General features: G+C 40.1%; 1 protein-coding gene across 1 annotated transcript in view; it reads right to left on the bottom strand.

Moving 5' to 3' along the window:
- Positions 1–20,350, bottom strand: part of ENPP3 (ectonucleotide pyrophosphatase/phosphodiesterase 3) — a 71,459-nt gene extending 51,109 nt beyond the window's left edge. Inside the window, exons 1-3 of the mRNA XM_032216203.1 lie at positions 20,146–20,350; positions 9,098–9,173; positions 5,306–5,366 (exon numbers count right to left, since the gene is read on the bottom strand). Coding sequence (XP_032072094.1) covers positions 5,306–5,366; positions 9,098–9,173; positions 20,146–20,268 — 260 coding nt within the window. The 5' untranslated portion in view covers positions 20,269–20,350. The remainder of the gene's footprint in view (positions 1–5,305; positions 5,367–9,097; positions 9,174–20,145) is intronic.
- Between the last annotated feature and the right edge of the window lie 485 nt (positions 20,351–20,835).

Raw genomic sequence — 20,835 nt, 5'->3', positions numbered from 1 at the left:
TTCATTTCTTTTTATTCCCTGGGAGGAAAATGTTCCTGAAAAAAAAATACAATGCTGAAAGCTATACAGCCCAACAAAACTTTATAAAAGCAAACAAAAAGAGAAAAGAAAGCTTAAGGACAGGTTACACTGTAAACACGTGAAATAAAAATATTCAGATTGTAATTCAGTTTTAGAATTAGCTATGTTGCTTTTTTAACAATCAGTCAGATCAGAAATGGGAATCAGGTTTATAGTTTTGGAGAAGCCTAGTGATCAAGGTTCAGTTTCCTGTGCAGTCTGACAACTTGGTAGAGTCCAAAGTTTACAAAAATATGCTGAATATGGAAAAGTGGGTGAACAATTAGATGAAATTTTTGAATTGTTACTGGTAATGAGCCAGTATTAAAACTCATGCATACAAAATAATGAAGAGAACTTGGGATTGGTACAACAAGTAAAAGTGAAAATTTACTGCAAAAGATCATTTAATATTCAGTGTTTCCCCAAAAATAAGACCAGGTCTTATTTTCTTTTGACCTCTGAAAAACCGTCTAGAGCTTCTTTTCAGGGGGATCAAATTTTTTCCCCATATACTGGTATGAAGTGGGGCCAGGGTGAGCGGCCCCTCATGCCAGCTTCCCAAAAGGTCGCAGCAGGCCATCCCACCATTCATAAAACAGCTGATTCATGGGTGCCACTCAGGCCGCCACCTCCAGAGTGGTCAATTGCTTCTGCAAGAGAAACCGGAGGCCAAGCGATGCACCCCAGACGCCACACACACTCCTTACCTAATGGTGACAGTCACAGCAGGCAATTTCTTGTGGGTGCCGCTCCAGCTGCTGTCTCCAGCAAGTGTGGCCACTTTTGTCATCAACTGCAGCCACAAAAGCAGAAGGCCAAGCAATGCACCCCACGCACCTCACACTGGCCTTCCAAAGGGTACGTAACAGCAGCTATCCACATTTTTTTATTGTTATTTTGTCCCAACCCACGTGGCCCAGTAAGGTGTTAAAAGTTAACATTTCAGAAATGTTACTGTAGCTGCAGAAGTCTGCTTGTGCAATGCTCTGCCGCTGCAGCTTTGGAGCAAACATCTGCCTTCCCTGCACAGGACTGTAAGACTGGAGGCTGAAGCCATGGAGAAAGCATTTTTGGATGTGCATCTATGCAGGGCTCCTCTTTGAAAGAATGATGTGTAGGTGTGGGGGGAGGGAGATTTTCCTGCACATTATCCTTTCCTCCAGTTACGATAACAATTCTGAAATGTTAACTTTTAACACTGTACTGGGCCACGTGGGTCAGGGTAAAATAACAGTAGAAAATTGTGGATAGCTGCTGCTACCGTACTCTTTGGAAGGCCGGCACAAGGTGCATGGAGTGCATCGCTTGGCCTCCTGCTGCTTTTGTGGCTGCAATTGATGGCAAAAGTGGTCACTGGAGGCAGCAGCCAGAGTGGCACCCACGAGGCAGCTGTTCCGTGGTTGGAACTGCCTGCTGTTATTGTCATTATTAGGTAAGGAGGGTGCAAGGCGTGTAGGGTGCGTTGCCACAATTGGCTGCAAAAGCAGCCAAAGTTACTGGTGGCAGTGGCCGGAGCAGCTCAGCTGATCTGTGGAATGAGTAGGGACTGAGCAGTCCTGAGGAGACCGGGGAAGGGAAGGGCTGCCTCCTGTGCTGGCCATGCCCACCCACTTCATTTTTTAAAACTTTTTATTTAAGTCCACCCACTTCAATAGGGCAAATATATAAATGTATGTATGTATGTATGTATGTATGTATGTATGTATGTATGTATGTATGTATATCTCAGTCGCCATCCTCAGGCTGCTGTTACGGCTTAAAGCATGGTCGGAGCTACTGTCTTTTTATAAATCTTGGTGGGTGGGTGTTGAGTGCTGCTGTTGTTTCAGTAAGTAGATTGATTGGCTGAGTGGTTGTATCATGATTGGTACATTGGTGCTGATTGGTGTTGGCTGTGTGTCCGTTATTGTTTTGTGTTGTAATGGTCTGGGTGGTGGGTGGGGCTCATTTGTTGACCAGGGCTAGTTTCCAGATGTCTGGCAGATGGGAGGCATCGTCACATTTATTCATGTTGTTGGGGTGTTTCTCTATTTCGATAGCTTCTGTAATTATTCTCTTGTTGAAGTGTTTAGTTTTGGAGATTATTTGGTTCCTTCAAAATTAATTTCATGTCCTGTAGCTTTAAGGTGCTGGAAAAGGGAGAAAGTTTTTTTCTTTTTTTTTTTTACTGCGTTCTTGTGTTCTGCGATGTGTGCATTTATTCTCTTGTTGGTTTGTCCTATGTATGTTGCAGGGCAGATTTTGCATGGTATTTCGTAGACTCCTTGGTTTTCTAGCTAGATTTTGTCTTTGGGGTTTCTTAAGATGTTGGTTATTTTTTGGTCAGTGTTGAAGGCTGTCTTGATATTGTGTTTGTGGAGAATTTTGCTGATTTTATCTGTGGTGCCCAACTGAACTTTGAATCCATTATTTTGACCATAAAAATACACTGTCTTCCTTACTCCGCCCCCCCCCCCCCCCAAATCTGTGAAACGGAGATGTTGATAGTAGTGTAAACAGTCCTAAATTTCCCTTGGACAATGTTGGGAAATTCCAGCTAGGCAGGGAGGAAGATTCAAGCAGGTCACTAGCCTTAAGTCCTTATGTAGCTGCAAGAGGCACAACCCTGACACATCCCCCTCCCCCAATTAAATTCCATGAAACTATCTGGACCAGTGGCGGGTTGCTAATTTTTTTACTACCGGTTCGGATGTGCTCCTGTGTGGGTTCGTGCACGCTGCTTCTGCGCATGCACAGAAGTATCCAGACAGGTGGGCGGGGCCTCCTGCTACCACTACTACCGCTTCACCTGATGTGGGCCAAACCGGGAGCAACCCACCTCTGGTCTGGACATTCCCAAAGGAAGGCAACCAGTCTGAGGAGATTTTTGTAATACAGGTAGAATACAACAAACTTGCTGATTTTGAACCTTTCACGAGTGGATCTGGTTACTTGTGCCTGATATGCAAGCAAGGTATAAATGTTCTGAACATAGCTGTTTCAGTTTTGATGTGATGCATTAACATCAATCTCATGCATTGTTCTAAATGAGGACAGTCAAGAGGCAATTTATCAGAACACATGCAAAGAGAAACAGTGAAGGTGTGGCAATTGTTCCAGTTTTGATGTGACAAGGATATACAAAGATTGTTTTAAAGGAAGAAAGCCAAGAGGTATAATTTCCCAGAACACATACAAAGGGAAGCATTGAAGGTTGAATCAACTCAAAGCAAACTGGGGAAAATGGAAGTAAACAGCAAAAATGTGTTCACAATACAGCATAAAACAAGACAGAAAAGAGGTTACAAAACACTCAAACTTCAGGCTACTTTCTCCTGGCCTCCTACCTCCTACGAGCGTCTTGCAGGTATTTGTGCACTCAGTGCAAATCATGGCAGGAGGAAAACCAATGTATATATGGCTTGATCTCTGTCTGCTTCCCTATGTGCCAGGACCTGCACAGTTAGAATGCTGACTCAAGTAGAAGCCAAGATAGAGGTAATTTTTATGACAATAGATGGGCAGTGGAAGGGTGGGTGTGAGAGTATCATTTGGAGAGATTATTAATTGCATATTAGCAATAGCAATAGCACTTAAGACTTATATACCGCTTCCCAAGGCTTTGCAGCCCCTTTAAGCAGTTTACAGAGTCAGCATATTGCCCCCAACAATCTGGGCTCTCATTTTACCAACCTCGGAAGGATGGAAGACTGAGTGAACCTTGAACCTGGTGAGATTCGATCTGCCAAACTGCTGGCAGGCGATTATCTGCAGAAGTAGCCTGCAGTATTGCACTCTAACCACTGCGCCATCGCAGCTCATTAAATGTTCCATTTTAATAAAGGCTGCATAATAATGGCATTTTTAATATTTTAACAATCCCTGTGACATGAAGGTTATGAGATGCTTATATTACTTTCCGCATTCTTAAGACATTGGTTTAAATTAAACCTATTGTAATAGATTGCTCAATACACAGATAGAACATTAATTTTCTTGCAGGGTTTCTATTACATTTTATTATTCTTTCTCCAAAGCAAGTTGTGTTGCAGGTGGTGTAGCATGAATAATAGTGTGGAATATGGATTAAAGACTAGGATCTAGAACAATGTTTCTCAACCGCAGCGACATTGAGATGGGTGGATTTCAATTGCAGGCTGGGGGATTCTGTGAGTTGAAATCATATCTCTTGAAATTGCTCAGCATGACAAACACTGATCTTGAAGATCCAGATACAAATCCCCCATCACCTTAGTAATTTTCTGGGTGAGTTTGGGCCAATCACTCTCAGCCCGATCTATGACACAAGGTTATTACAGTGGGAGGTAATCAGGAACTAGGAGTATTTATATACAGTATGTTATTTGAGTTTTTGAACAAAAACAAGGATATGAATAAGAAATAAATACTTTTATGAACAAAACAAAATCCTGTTGATGACTTATAATACATGGGAACTAAAATGATTAAGCAATTATTCATTGTACTGGAACATACGAAGACATTCCAGTAAAGGATTACCAAGTGAGAGGACAGCCACAACATTAATGATGTATTTGTATTAATGGGAAAAAAATGGAGAGACAAGTAGAAAAGTGCATAAAGGACAGGAAGAAATGAAATCAGTTTATTATAGCTGAACTCAGCTGAATTGAGTTTTTTATTGTAAGCTACCCAGGGTCATTAAAGTGAGATGGGGGATGCAGAAATGTGTCAAATAAATTTTTAAAAAATAGGACTGGTACCTATAAAACCTGTAACAAGTTAATGACAGTGTAGAGATCCTAACTCCGTCCCACCAAAAATATCAGTAGTAATAAAGGAAGTCAATGACTCAGTCAAAGGTTTTGACTGCCATAGATGTCATTGATGGATGCAACATCCTTGTTCTAATAATGGCTAGTGTATATAAATTTACAGAAGTAACTGTCAACTATTGCTTAGTAACTTTAAACATAAAATAACCTGCTTGGGTTGTGGAGGGGGGGGGACATCATTTATCTAATTGACCAGTGGATGAAACTCATTGGAGAGTAGAAACATCTTGGCAATCAAAAAATAGATTCTCAAATGCTTTCTCTGATGTCATTTTCATTATTTATATATCTGAAGTACCGTGGTCTGCCTGTATCTCATATACAGGCCTCTAAACATTTGCATCAGTTTGAAAAAATGTTTCTCGATAAAAGAAGCAGAACTGTTACTATCTACTTCTGAAGCAAAGCAACCCTGTTTTCTTAATCTGCTTGTTAAACCTGCTTACCCTTCTGGACACTGAGAAGCACTAGAAGAGACACACTGATCTTTCAGCCATGATGTTTCTCCTGAAAAACACATATGAGAAGATGGATTTCAATTACTGACATTTAGATTAAAAAGAGAGACAAAGAGGTTATCTTGGTTCATCTTTAGGAAAGTTAAATGAATGAATACAAATCAGTTAAGTCCACAGATGCACAATATATTCTATTAGCTGTATGGTTAGGAAATTAACCAAACAAATTTGTTTCTGAGGTAAAACGAGAGGTATGAATATGCCTGACTAAACTTTGCTGTAACCCAGATAGTTGCAATACAGTTGAGATAAAGAATAAAGAATAACTGTAACAGGACTGTAACTTTGTTGCTTGTATCCTTACGATTTATATTGATATTGTTTCCTGATTGCTCATTGTATCCTATGGCTATCATTAAATGTTGTGTACCTTATGATTCTTGACCAATGTATTTTGTCTTTTTATGTACACTGAAAGCATTTGCACCAAAGACAAATTCCTTGTGTATCCAATCACACTTGACCAATAAAGAATTCTATTCTATTCTATTCTATTCTAGAGTGAAGTAAAGAAATTAAATCTGACGCAAACTGGCAGGGGATTGCCAGAAGGAAGTTAATTTGAGTGCTAAAAATCTGGTTACGCTGATCTGTAATTTTTTTAAAAAAACTCCAAGGAAATAGGATCCTTAAGGTAAATGGAGTTCATTATTAAGGGAAATGAAATGGAAGCTGCTGGTAGATAGCTTGGAGTCATTAAGAAAATCAAAACTCTTGCCTCAGGCAAGAGAAAGAAATTGGGTTCCCAAACTAAAAACATTTAAGGAAGAGAAACAAATGTGGAGCTCTGGCTAGGCAGACAGGCAGACAGACATAGAAGCATACATATAGACTAAGAAATCAATGCGAAATAGTTCTAAAATTATTCAGGAAGAGCTAAAATATCAGAATCTTGGAAATCTGTATGTGATTCCCCTCTCCTTTCTCTCTCTCTCTCTATGTCAAAGTTAGAAAGGGCCATAACTGAGATGTTTACTCAAATTATTTTCATGGAATGGGCTCAAGCCTCACTTGTCTGATCATTGCCTTGATAGCAATTCTTCTTTCTTCTTCAATATACAGGGAAGACACGAGAAGAACAAAGTTTAGTTTGACAGCAACATCTAGAAAAAAGATAAGAGTAGCCTAGAAACCTTTTTATCTTAAGGACATAAAAGGAATGCAAGACAAAGTTTCAAGTTAAGGAGAGGGAGGGAGGGAGGGAGGGAGGAAGGGAGGAAGAGAGAGAGAGAGAGAGAGAGAGAGAGAGAGAGAGAGAGAGAGAGAGAGAGAGAGAGAGAGAGAGAGAGAGAGAGAGAAACTACTCATGAATAAGCAAAAGATAGAAGTGACAAAATAATTCTCCTTGCCCAACTGTTCCACTCCTTGAAATTGACAAGAGAGATAAAGCAGCTTTAATGAAACAAAGGCTTCAGGAGTTTTGGTTGGCAACAAACCAACAGATCTAAATAGGCAGTTCAAAATGAGAAGGTATGATCACTCATGCCTTGGTCACCTCACAGGGTGGTTACTACAATGCACTTCTTGCAAAAATCTCTCTCTCTCCTTCTTTCTTTCTCTCTCTCCCTCCCTTTCTCCCTCTCCCTCTGGAAAGAGAGAGAACACTTTCATTTCAGACAGTGTCTACTGAGTGGACTCCAACAGAGGTTTCACACATCTACTGTAGCATAGGACACTTAATCCATATGCATGTTTTATGCAATGAATTATATAAATTCCAACTCTTCCAGTATGCCAGAACATAAATTAGGTAAATTAGTCACTTATTTATGATTTATCTTTAATGTCCAAGGTTATCTTGAACCACCAGCGTACTTAGGAATTAATTTTCATATCTCACTTAAAGTTAATCTTTTCATGCCTCATCAATAAGCACACTAATGCAATTAAGCAGTAACAGGAAGAGTGGTATCTGTGCAGACTTAGCTAATAAACAGCTAAATTAATATGAATTGCTATGACTCCAGTTACCTTTTGAAGGCCTAATTGTATCTGTGTCTTCACGCTATTCCTCACTAGCATGAAACCAGGCACTATAATATAAATATGAAATTCACTTGATTTGAAAATCTACTGGGATTAAACTAGATTGACTTTCATTTTTGGAGACTTCTGCATCCTGCTTTTAATGCAATATGTACAATCAATATTGCCCTATATTGTACATATTGCATTAAAAGCAGGATGCAGAAGTCCACAACCATAACTCACCAGTGACAAAACTAAAAATCTCTAACTGCTTTTCAATTTACTTAAGGGACGTTAACATGAGATGCTGTGATTCATTCTAGATGCATGTAGATACCTAGGAGCTGAAAAGTGTATGGCCACACATTCTGAATATTTAGTCTCTAGAATGCTATCTTGAGTTTCCTTCTATAATAATATTCTCTTCCTCCTTTATGCATGCTAGAAATATTAATCCTACCCTATCATTTTAGATAAGGCTAAATCAAATATGACAGATTTCATTATTCTGCCTGTCCATCTATCCATTCTCATTTAAATTTCATCAGGAACCAGGAGTTGAGATGGAAACAGAGCATTTCACAAACCACTCTAAGAAACAAACTCAGCGTTTTAGCTGAATACTTCTGTTTCCCATGTTTTCTCAATCAAGCATTTTATGTACTTTATCATTCATCTATAGCAACTTCCTCGAACAACTTGTACCATACTTCTTAAACAGAGGATTTAATCTACTGAAACTTAACATTTTAGATTATTCCAATCTGCAGTGCTCATTACTTTATGTTACTATAATTACTGTAATTAAAGGGCTATCTAGTGTTCAAGTCCAGTTTAGAGCTAATGGACAACAAAAAACAGTAAGAGCTTTGGAATTGCTAATTACCAAGAAAACTGAGTAGGCAAGCCAATTGCCTGTTGTCAAGTTTTGAGGGGTTGTGTTGAATTTCTACTTAAATTGTAGTTATTATTTCTAAGCATTATCAGACAACAGCATCTGAGTGATCTTGTCTGGGCTCAGATACTAAGCAGTGTTTTATATAGTTAATATAGAACACTACCAGGAAATCCAGAACTGTAGGTCATAGGCTAGACTTGAAAGTTTGGCCGGGGGGGGGGGGGGGGGAGCCATTGGAAAAATACATTTGTCCCCCCAAAAATGATCAGGACCCAAAAGCATTTTGATCTGTTCATATTCTTTTCCAGTCTATGTCTCTGCATTTAAAATAGCATATAGAAAATATATATGAATGTTTGTTTCCACACAAAAATCAATACACCATGGCTGGCATTACTTAACCAACTGATGTCTAAATTCTCCCAAAGTTTTTTTTCTAACAAAATTTATTGAAAGGGAATGGGGAACTTTTACAGAAATCCCACAATTATCTCTAATGTTATTGATGCAGAGACTTTTTCAGTCTTTTACTCATGGTCTCTGTCAATGTGGCCTGAGTGTGAATCTCTCCCAAGCTTTCAGTTCAGAAAGCTGAAACTGAAACTTTCTTGTGGAAATTGAGACCAACACAACTCTCATAGTCCTGGGAAATAAAATAAAATAATAGAATAGAATCCTAGAAGTCAGGGACTTCTAAAATTATTTCAATAGTATTGTCAAGAAGAACAGATAGCCATGTGAATGTTGTCACCATTGAATCAAATACATTTTTATGTGAAAGCTTAAATACAGGTATATCAACTCAGTGACATGGCCTTTTCTTAACAGTTTTGGTTCAGTTGAAGTAAACATACCTTGTTGCTGAGAATCCTTCAGTCCAAGTCCTAAACCTAGTCCAAGGGCTACAGCGACCAAAGAAATGAAAAGAACCTATTAAACAAGAAGAATAAATTTAAAATACATCATGTTGTACTTACATTCTCAACAAGAAAATCAACAAAAAAACAATACATGTTCAACGTCAAGGTCCTTAGAATTAAAAGGAGATATTTTTCAAAGCAAGGACCTGCTTACCTCACTAGATTCTTGTTAGTGTATCAATGATTTATCAAAAAAAGGTGTTGGGATGTTTTTAGAATCCCATGATATAAAGAAAAGTGAGGGCAAATTACCAGTGCAATTAAAATAATTATAAACTAAGATAATCCAAGGTTTTACTTTTATCTCATTTTATAATGGAAGTTTAACTAAACTTTAGTCTGGATTCAGGCTTAATAAGGAATTGTGGTTTGTTTTAAAAGCGTACAGATAATTCCACTTTTTTTGTGACTACCCAAATAATATGGCTCAGATTAATCTGTTGAGGCCAAAGTGTTACATGACTCTAAAGCACTGAATTACACTGAAACAATTTCTGTTTTTCTCACAAATAGGAAAAACAGGTGAGGTGAACCTAATGTCTTTAAAATAGCCAACAATTATGACAGGGTCCCAGAGATGGTCCCAAGATCTAGCCAATCTTGTTTGTCATCCAAAATCTGAGCATAATTAGACTTTAACACAGTACCTGGGTATCCACGAATTTATGGAACTATACAATGGAAGTCAAAATTCTTCCCAGAAGAAGAGAACAGCAAACTACTTTCCTAATGTCAAGGAAATTATTTCCTTGTGTGCATGTAGCTAGTAGAAGTCAAGTTCAACTGCAAGAAGACTTTATCTTTCTTAAGTCCATTACATCTTTTCTATAACTCTACAGCAAAATATCTTAAAATATTTTTAAGATATACTGTATTTTAAAAGAAAAATATCTTATAAGAACACAAAGCAGGAACTAAAAAATGATTGTCCATGCATGTTACAATGGAATATAATTTCTCATATGTCTGAACTAAATCAGTTAGCCCAGGGGTCAGCAAACTGTGGCTCTGGAACCGCATGTGGGTCTTTCCTCCCTCTGCTGCAGCTCCATCACTGGTCGGCACCCAATTTTGAGAGGAGCCTTCGGGGGCGGGGCAGAGAGAAGCACAGGGTGCCAGGAGAAGACACTATGGCAAGGGGAGGGTTTTCCAGTTGTCTCCACAATTGATAGGGCTTTCGGTTATGACAGGTAGAGAAAAAAGTACGCCATCCTAAGAGAAACTATGGTGGGGGAACTGAACTTATGGTCAGCTCCAGAATTGAACAGGGGGCTTCCGGTTAGAACCTGTGTGGCTCCTGATATTTTCTTTTCTGTGGGAAATGTGTCCAAATGGCTCTTTGAGTGTTTAAGTTTGCCGACCCCTGAATTAGAGGGGTTTTAAAAAAAATCTACTTGTTGAAATGTACTATTTCAACTAGCAGATAGACATTATGTTTCTATTTTAAGTGAACAGAGTTATATACTACCAGAACCAGGAAATTCTACATGTGACCTTTCTCCAATGGTATAAATATTTGCTGTAGCTACTTAAGTTTAAACACGTAGTATTTCCTCTCCCTATGCAAATTAAAAATAGTTCTTATTTGCTACATAAAGAAGAGATGTAGCTATGAGTGACAAGTCATTGTTTCAAGTGAACTGTGAGGTAAATCATGATGTCATTCAAAATCTGTTAAAGAACAATGGATAAGATATACAAAAACGACAATAAACTGCCAGTCTGTGAACTGGATCAGAGAAATGAACACCTATTCTGAAATGCCAAAAATGACAGCTAATTCATTAGGATGAATTTGGGAGTAATTCAACTGACAATCCACTTATGCTCAGTCTGTATATTACAAAATACCAGAAATCTTTAGAAATATAAGAGACTTCCTTTCCCATAATAAGGAAGCCAGTCTTGGATAAACTTTCCCCAGAAATACCTTACTTTTCATATATTCTAGATTACAACTCCCATCATTTCAGCAGGGACCATGCTGGCTAAGGAGGGAATATCAATTCATCTATTTTTTCCTGCATTTTAATTTGATTGTTCTTTTTGGTTTGAATACAATTTTACAATTTGTACAATAATATAACTAGTCAATCCATGATCCATTAAGTCATCCTTTTTTACACATAAAAGCTACTCTTGTTTCCCCTCTCCTCATGACCCTCAATAGAGCCCTGGTGCTCCTCCTTCTCCTCCTCCTCTTCCTCCTCCTCCTCTTCACATAACTGCCTGCCACATTGCTGGCAAAAGGGAGAACAAAGGGAGACATATACCATGAGAACAACTGTACCCCTGCCCCCCACTCTGGTATGTCCCCAAGAGCCTCCTCCCCCCCAGAGAGGAAGAGGGTTCACCTGTCAATTGCTGATACCCCCAGCCAGCCAGCCCTAACTCACCAGCAGATATCCAAATTATTTGGATGTAAACCCAGTTGTGATTACACTTAGTCATCATTTCACTTTATGACCAAGTTGCCAGTCCCAATCGAAAGATTACTGTAATTTTCTACTTTTTCTCAAAGGGAAAATCAGGAATATTTCAAAAATCACTGCTAAAATATTGGATGAGATTGATGGTGGGGCTTCTACTCTATTATTAGAAGTCATATCAGAAAAAGATCAGCTACTGTTGGCTGATTCTGATGAATATTAGACTGTGATGCATACATGTGTACGATCAACAAAGCAGGGGGATAGTTTCCTGCATATATAATACAGTTCAAGTGATCATGCTTGAACTGTATTATGACAATGCCATTCCTAGCATCTTTACTTGAAAGTAAACTATTTAAACATGAACTTCCTTTTGAGGAAACTCATTTCAGATTCTGGTACAGCTGTGATATGTTCCAATGAAATCCCTCTAAAATCAATTCAGCCTTCCAATTAAATTATTTAGAATTGCAGTAACAATCCAATGTTTATGAGATCAGATTATTTTATTTAGACACTGTCCAAATATTGGTTATTGTTCTTGGTTTGTAATTCAAGGATGTAAATGTTTTTTTAGATAAGGCTTTGTAAATACACACACAGAGAGATGACGGGAGAGAATTTCTTTCACAATTATTGAGTAACCTGCTATCTAGAACAAAAGAAGCAGGAACAGATTGACCCAGCATACTTCACTGCACTGCACTGCACTCTGAGCCATAGAGGACAGAGGTAACCAGGAAAGAGAGCTGTTACTGTTACAACAGAAAGAATGAAGTTTTATAGTAGCATAAAAGCCAAATCAAGACTACATCATATCCATAGACTATAGCATTGCTGTCTAATAAGAATAAGAGCTATATTCAGTCAATTGAAGTGAGGTGGGGAACATATACTGTATACAGATTTAATGCAAGGAGGAAATTGTAAACATTGGTCAAATATTTTTTTTTCACTGCCTTGTGAAGTCATCATCTTTAAAAACACCGAGAGCATTTCTATTTTCACTGAAAACCAAGCAATGTTGGTTTAACATTTAAAAATGTTCTTACGAGTAATAAGATGTATTAAGAGTAATAAATCCAAATTTTAAAAAATAGAAAAAAAAACCAAAATAATGTCTTTAGCAATATTGTATTTGTCAATTAGGTCATTGGGGAAAATATGGCGTGACATATTCATCAAACTACACAAGACTATGTGCAAGTCCCAAACTTCACTACTAGGGAAATATGTTTCCTAATTATTCCCAACAGTAATTGAGAGGCCATAGCAAATTTCCACTAATGAATAGATCCTATAAGTAAAAAGCATGAATTTCTCCAAAACATTTGGAATAATTTTAGGTGGCTTTAATTTTTCAATGGGTTCCTAATTCACTTTTGGACGAGTACTTCAGAACTTTAGCATGGTCAGAATCCAAATCTTTGGCCCCAATATCCTATCCTGGTATCTATGCCTTACCTTCTGCAGACTCATCTCTCCACTCTGTTTTCTGATGCTCCCAAAAAGGTTCCTTGGATATTCTTGACTAAGCAATAGAAGGGGACAACAATGAACAATCTTTTCCTTTAACCAAACAGGGAGGTATTAGCCCAGTCACAAGGGACTGCTGGAAGTGGCAATAGTGATGACTGTGCTTTTTTTTCACTATGTACAACCTGTACCTTGCCTAAATGCCGATTTCAGCTGAGAATCTACATATGCATTTCATAAGGCATAAATCCTAATCAATGAACTAACTAAGCTCCTAAGTAGAACTGATATCTTCCTTGTCACCCCCTGCCTAAAAACAGAGGCATGTTATCAAATATTCTCCTCCTGGACCAGAATAATATACCTTAACAAAATTCCAGAGAAATCAACACAAGATAAACTTCATTTATTTGTTTGTTTCAATTGATTGATGATTGAATTGAATTTATTTTTCTGCTTGTCTGAATCTTGTGACTTTGGGCAGCTCAGAGAGCAAAACATAAAAAGAAGAAATTATAAAGTAACATTATAGTACAGTAAACCCAATGTCACTAAAAATTATATTCAATCCATACACTTTTATTCCCTGTCTTTATTGTACCTACTGTTTTTATTGTTATAGTAGGGTGTGTATGTTAGTATGGTTGTTTGGTGCATATGAGGGGATTGAGAGTGCGGCCTAGGGCCCCCTCCGCTGAGTGCAGAAGCCGAAGTGGATGGGGGCCCGAAACCGCCTCTCATCCCGGAGTGTTTGGGGTGAATGGCCTGCCGAGTAATGTGGGGGCCATGGGTTGGGGAGAGGGGTCTACGGATAGGGGGACGAGCCAGAGCATCCCGGTTACATTTGGGAGAGGCAGGTATGACGGAAGCTTCAGGACTGGCCATTACCGGGGAAGGAGGGTTCGCTACGTCACAGCGATCCCTCGTTCCAGCCCCGATAGTTCATCTCAAATACCATGTGGCAAGGGTGATCAGGGCCCTGGCCTCAGGTTGTTTGTTGCTAAATGCCAAAGCTCCCCTCGTCTGGGACCTGATATTAGACGAGGGGGCAGATCTGGCATGTATTACTGAAACCTGGTTGGGCCATGAGGGAGGAGTCCCCCTCTCTGAAATGTGCCCTGAAGGGTTTCAGGTGCTCCACCAACCACGACAGCAAGGAAGGGGTGGAGGAGTGGCTGCCATCATCCGAAGGTCACTGGTTCCTCGTGGGATCCCTGCTCCGGAGATTGTCGGATGTGAGTCTCTTCTGGTGAAGTTGGACCTTGGGGGTAAAACGGGCCTGTTGTTAATGTACCTACCTCCCAGCTGTGTTGCAACAGCCCTGCCTGTGCTCCTGGAGTCAGTAGCTGGACTGGCAGTTGAATTCCCCAAACTTATAGTATTGGGGGATTTCAACCTGCCATCTCTTGGCGAACGCTCTGATGGGGCGCAGGAGTTCATGGCCTCCATGACAACCATGGACTTGACCCAGGTAATTCTGGGCCCAACTCATACAGCGGGACACACGCTCGACCCTGTGTTTCTCTCGGAGCAGTGGAGACGTGATCTGAAATTAGAGGGCATTGAGATCTCGCCCCTGTCATGGTCAGATCACTTCCTACTGAGGCTAGATTTTCGGAAACAACTCCCCCACTGCAGGGAGGTGGAGCCAATTAGGTGGTTCTGCCCCAGGCGCCTGATGGACCCTCTGGGATTTCAAACGGAGTTGGGGATATACCTGACTCCCTTGCCCACAGCCCGACAGAGTCCTTGGTCGCTGCTTGGAATATAGCAGTGGCTGGGGCTCTTGACCGGATTGCGCCTTTGCGGCCTCTCCGCGGCAGTGGATCCAGGAGGGCTCCTTGGTTTACCGAGGAACTCCGGGAGATGAAGCGCCAAAAGAGACGCCTAGAGCGACGCTGGAGTAACTCCGAATCTGACCGAGCACTGCTAAGAGCCTATATTAGCACTTATCTCATGGCAATACGGGCGGCAAAATGTGCGCATTTTTCCACTCTTATTGCATCCGCAGAATCTCGCCCAGCCACCCTGTTTAGGATTACCCACTCCCTTCTGAAGGGGAGGGATGCGGAGGAACCCTTGCAGGGAAAAGCTGAGGAATTTGTTCAGTTTCTGTCGGACAAAGTCGCCCAGATTCGGACGGACCTGGACTCCACTTGGGCAGTTACTGCTGAGATGCCGGGGGTGGGCCTTGATCGGATTCCTTGGATTGAGTTCCAACCTGTTACTCCTGAGGAAGTGGACAAGGCCATGGGAGCGGTAAGTGCCTCCACCTGCCTACTGAACCCGTGTCCCTCCTGGCTGGTTTCTGCCAGCAAGGAGGTTATACGAGGCTGGTTCCAGAGAATCATTAACACCTCTCTACAGGAGGGGTCTTTCCCGCAGCCCCTAAAGGATGTGGTGGTGAGACCCCTCCTTAAGAAACCTTCTCTGGATCAAGCTATTCTTAATAACTATCATCCAGTCTCCAACCTACCCTTTGTTGGGAAGGTTGTTGAGAAGATGATGGCCTTTCAACTCCGACAGTCCTTGGATAAAGCTGAATATCTTGATCCCTTCCAGTCGGGTTTCAGGTCTGGTTACTCCACCGAAACTGCTTTGATCGCGCTGACCGATGATCTCTGGCGGGCCAGGGATAGAGGATTGTCCTCTATCCTGGTGCTTCTTGACCTCTCAGTGGCCTTTGATACCATCAACCATGGTATCCTTCTGCAAAGACTGGGGGAGGTGGAAGTGGGAGGCACCGTTTTACGGTGGTTCTCCTCTTACTTCTCTGACAGGTCGCAGTCGGTGTTGGTTGGAGGATAGAGGTCGACCCCTAGGCCCCTCAAATACGGGGTGCCGTAGGGCTTGGTCCTGTCCCCCCTCCTATTTAACATCTACATGAAGCCACTGGGTGAGATAATTCGCCGCCACGGGATCAAATATCATCAGTATGCGGACGTTACCCAATTGTATCTGTCCGCCCCGTGCCAACTTAGCGAAGCAGTGGAAGTGATGTGCCAGTGCCTGGAGGCTGTTAGGGTCTGGATGGGAGTAAACAAGTTGGCACTCAATCCAGACAAGACCGAGTGGCTTTTGATGTTTCCTCCCAAGGATAGTCTGGATTTTCCATCCATTAGCCTGGGGGGTGAAAGCTTACACCACTCAGAGAGGGTTCGCAACTTGGGTGTCCTCCTGGATCCGCAGCTGACTTTAGAACATCATTTGTTGGCTGTGCCCAGGGGGGCTTTTGCCCAGGTTCGCCTGGTGCATCAGTTGCGACCTTATCTGGACCGGGAGGCACTTCAAATGGTCACTCATGCCGTCGTCACCTCAAGGCTCGACTACTGCAACACACTCTACATGGGGCTGCCCTTGAAGAGTGTTCAGAGACTGCAGTTGGTCCAGAATGCGCTCGAGCAATATCAGGTGTACCTCGGTACACCCATGTTACACCTATCTTCCGCGAGCTGCACTGGATCCCTATTAATCTCCAGACGCGCTACAAAGTGCTGGTGATTACCTTTAAAGCCCTACATGGCACTGGACCTGGATATCTGAGAGACCATCTCCTGCAACACACCACCCAACGTCCGATAAGAACTCACAGGTTAGGCCTCCTGCAGGTGCCGTCGGCCGGACAATGCCGACTGGCGACCACTCGGGGGAGAGCCTTTTCTGTAGCTGCTCCAGCTCTGTGGAACGAGCTACCAGCAGAGATCCGGACCCTTCCCACCCTTGCGGCCTTCCAAAAAGCCACCAAAACCTGGCTGTTCCGGCAGGCCTGGGGTTGCTGATTCAAATCAGGTTCAACCCCCAATTAAACCGATGTATGTTGTGTTTTTAAACTGTTTGTTATTGTTTATATTCTCCCCTTGTGTGTTATTTTATTTCATTCGTATTTGTAAGCCGCCCTGAGTCCCCCGGGATTGGGCGGCATATAAACCCATTAAATTGCGAATTGCGAATACACATTAGGCTTTAATGACAATCTAGTATCTGTGCCTGACAGAAAAGTCAGATCTTCAAGACATTCCCAAAGGCTATTAAAACCAAAGGTATCTTTACAAGATGGCCCCTAAAGCTTTTAAACACTTAATATTTGAAATCAAAGTTACTTCAGCTACATTGTGATTAAATTTAACACATACATTTATATTCCTTTGAATTCATGATGGTGAAATACTATTCCATCCTCCATTTTCCTTACAAACATTGACTGGCTCCCCCAGACGTTGCTATAATTTAGGATGCAACAATGTAGAAAAAATGAACTGACTCATTTTTCTTATTTTTCTCTTCACAAAAATAATTCCATAGGGCAATCAAAAACAAGCTTCATTTACAAATAGCTGTAGATAATAAAGGGGTGGTCAGCAGTAAGTAGAATAATTCACTTGATGCTGTTGAGATTGCCTCTCAAATCTCTCAAATGTAGAAGATGAGTAGTATATCTATTAGGATGTGCTCCAGAAATCCATTAGGATGTCAATGTAGGGTAGCCTTATTTCCAAAAGGTAAAATAATTTCAAAATGTAAAAATAACCTTTTTATTTTTATTATTAGACATATATCTCACCTTTGCTTTCACAACTTTAAAAAATAGCTAATAATACTTTGTTGTTATTAGACTTATTTCCTGTCTTTACTTTGTACAACTCAAGGCAGTGTATATAATGTTTCTGCCTCCTGTTTTCCCTCTAATAATAATCCTATGAGTTGATTTGGGTTATGGGAAAATGACTTGCCTAAATGTTATTCACCAACTTTCATATCTAAGACAGGCGTAGAACTCATGGTCTTCCATTCCAACATTTTAACCTCTACACCAAACCTGACTCTTCTAGTCCAAGAACGGCTCTTCTAGTCCACCCAGGGCAAGGGTTAGACCATCCCTGATAAATTATTGTCCAGTCGTTGCTTGAAAATCTCTAGAATTTCTAGCTCCCATTGTTCTAGAAGGCAAGACTTTCCATTGCTTAACAGCTGTCATGTCAGGAAATTCATCCTTATTTCGTGATTGAATTTCCCTCTGTAAATCTTCCAAGAAACAAAAATAGCAATCACTTTTATACTATTCCCTCTGTCCCTATTCTAGATGAATTCTAAGGCATAGTTTAATGAGACAAATTCTCTTCCATCCATTGGTTCTTGTCTTACCCTCAGGCCCTGTGTAGAATAAATGCACATTCTCCTCCCTGAGACCTCTTCCCTCAAAGGCTTCTAGCAACCTCTTGAAGACTGCTATCATGTCTCCCCTTAGCCTTTTCTTTTTAGGCTAAATATATCCTATTCCTTTAATGTTCTTCATTGGTTTTATTCTCTTGGTCCCTCACTATCATTGTTTCTCTTCGTACACTCTTTCTAATCCATCAGAGTCCTTCTTCATCAGCAGTTTAGAAACCTACAGTTTTGTTGGAACCCGACAATTCTGTCTTACGAAATCATTACTAAAGAAACAGCAGCTTTGTACACTATATAAAAAACTGGCTAAAATGTTTCACAGGTAAAAAGATATAAAATACAAGTAGTACTCCACTTACAACCATGTGTTTCGTGACAGTTTGGAGTTACAACAAGACTGAAAAAAGTAATTTATGATCGTTTTTCACACAACACCATTGCAGCAACCCCATGGTCACGTGATCAGAATTCAGGAGCTTAGCAGCTGTTTCATATTTATGACGGTTGCAATGTCCTAAGACACATGATCACGCTTTAGGACCTTTTGACAAGCCAAGTTAATGGGGAAGCCAGATTCACTTAATAACCGTGTTACTAATTTAACAACTGCAGTGATTCATTAAACAACTGTGGCAATAAAGGTGGTAAAATGAGGTAAAACTCTCTTAAACATCTGTCTCACTTAGCAACAGAGATTTTGGAGTCAGCTGTGGTAGTAAGTCGAAGACCATTGATATTTAGACTGAGAAACTGTGTTTCCTCTAGCAGAAGGAGCTACAGAATACCTCATAGTAATGTTTTGTCTTCTCTTTCTGAACCATAAATTTACGGAAAATGTTCACCACTCACTCTTAAAGTTTCTTGGGAATTTTTCCAACAGATAACATTGTTCCTTTTTTTAAAATCAATATTTAGTAAGCAGTAATATGCATCAAGAGCTTTGATAAGTTTGTGTCAAAGTTCAGAGCAAGAAGGCTCTCACAAAACAATAATAAACACAGATCTACTACTTTGGAAATCTCTCCCTTTTCAAGGTATAAGGCACTTCATTTTGCCACACCTATTTGATGAAAGAAGCCAAAACCCAGAATAAGAATCCTTAGAAACACAGAGAATATTGTCCTAGATGTCTGTTATGAAAGGAGTTCATAGTTTAGTCCAGTTCTAGTTCCAGTTTAACAGGATGAAGTCCTACTTTTTCTTCTATCCTTTGCCTAAAGATCTGAATTACTCTTATCCACTGTAGATCAGTTTCTCCTGCCTGAATTCAGATGTGTGGAATTTAGGATACACTAGATTATAAATTAAACCTATAATAATTCCCTTTTTGTCCCTACAAGTAAATGTTGATTCCTAGCAAGTACACGGAAAAGTAATCTGTGGGCAATTGCCTACCCACTCACCTACCCAAAATGATCCAAAATCACCCAGCTAATTTTATGCCTGCAGTGGGACTAGCACTCACATTCTTTCATTTTCTAGTGGGAAAATGCCTTTAACTACGACACTAAACTTGCTTTCTATAACAATTCATAGTAATACAGCAGTATAATACAACCCAGATGTAAACATTCACTTTTGTTTTAAACAAAGGGAGAGAGACAGACAGGGGGAGAGGGAAGTATTTATATATTATAAACAGGAAACAGTGATATCTCCCAACTTTGCTAACTCTGACTATTTCAAGAGTCTGTATTAGCCCTTGAAGCAGACCGTCCACTGAAAACATTAACAAATTAAAGTGTCTCTATTCATGCTGACAAATGTGACAAAAAAGGTGGCAGGACCAGGATATTTCCAAGCAAACAATGGAAAACTAGGAGCATGTTTATGCTGTTAATCATAAAACTGAAACAGAGAGGATACAACAAATGCAACGTTCAAATGTAAGTAAAAAATAATACTTACAACACAGAGTATCTTATATTTCCTAAGAGTGCTTCTTTTAATAATTGTCTCTGTATGGGAATCTGTCAGGTCCAAAGTGCTCCTCTCTCCCATATGTGTCTTATCTGCAACAAGAGTTTCCATTTTTCCAGTTACTCTTTGCTCTGACCTGCTCTTTCAGTTGTGCCTGAGCTGAAGAGAAATTGAGAGAGTATTATCACTTAACTGGTAGTATATAAACAAGAGCAGCCTTTGCTCATTTAGAGGGAGGACACCTAATCTACTTTTAACCAATACATGTAGAGGGCAGAAGGCATTTTCAGCAATTTTCTGTTTGGAAATCGAAAGTGAGGAAGAGAAAACTCTCTCATTTTCCCCTCTTATAGGGAGAAAAAAACTGGATTCAGCCAATACCCAAAACATAAACACGCAAATAAATCAAGTACATTCACTACTTTATAATTGTTAAAAAGAATTATTTATTTATGAATCACATTTAGGAACTGCTCACAGAGGGACTCTGGCAGTGTGCAACTAAAATTATTTAAAAAAAACCACACACATTTTCATGCATGTTGTTTACATATTTTTCTGTATCCAGAAAATAGGCATCATATGGTGGTGAATATTTCATACTTTTTCATTTAAGGAATTTATATGCTTCTTTTTTGCCCACGACACAAGAACTAATACAAGAACTTTACACTAAAG

The sequence above is a fragment of the Thamnophis elegans genome, chromosome 4 (genome assembly GCF_009769535.1).
Source record: "Thamnophis elegans isolate rThaEle1 chromosome 4, rThaEle1.pri, whole genome shotgun sequence".
Lineage (NCBI taxonomy): Eukaryota > Metazoa > Chordata > Lepidosauria > Squamata > Colubridae > Thamnophis > Thamnophis elegans.
The sequence above is the reverse complement of the archived record's forward strand: the minus strand, read 5'-3'. Positions and strand labels throughout refer to the sequence as shown.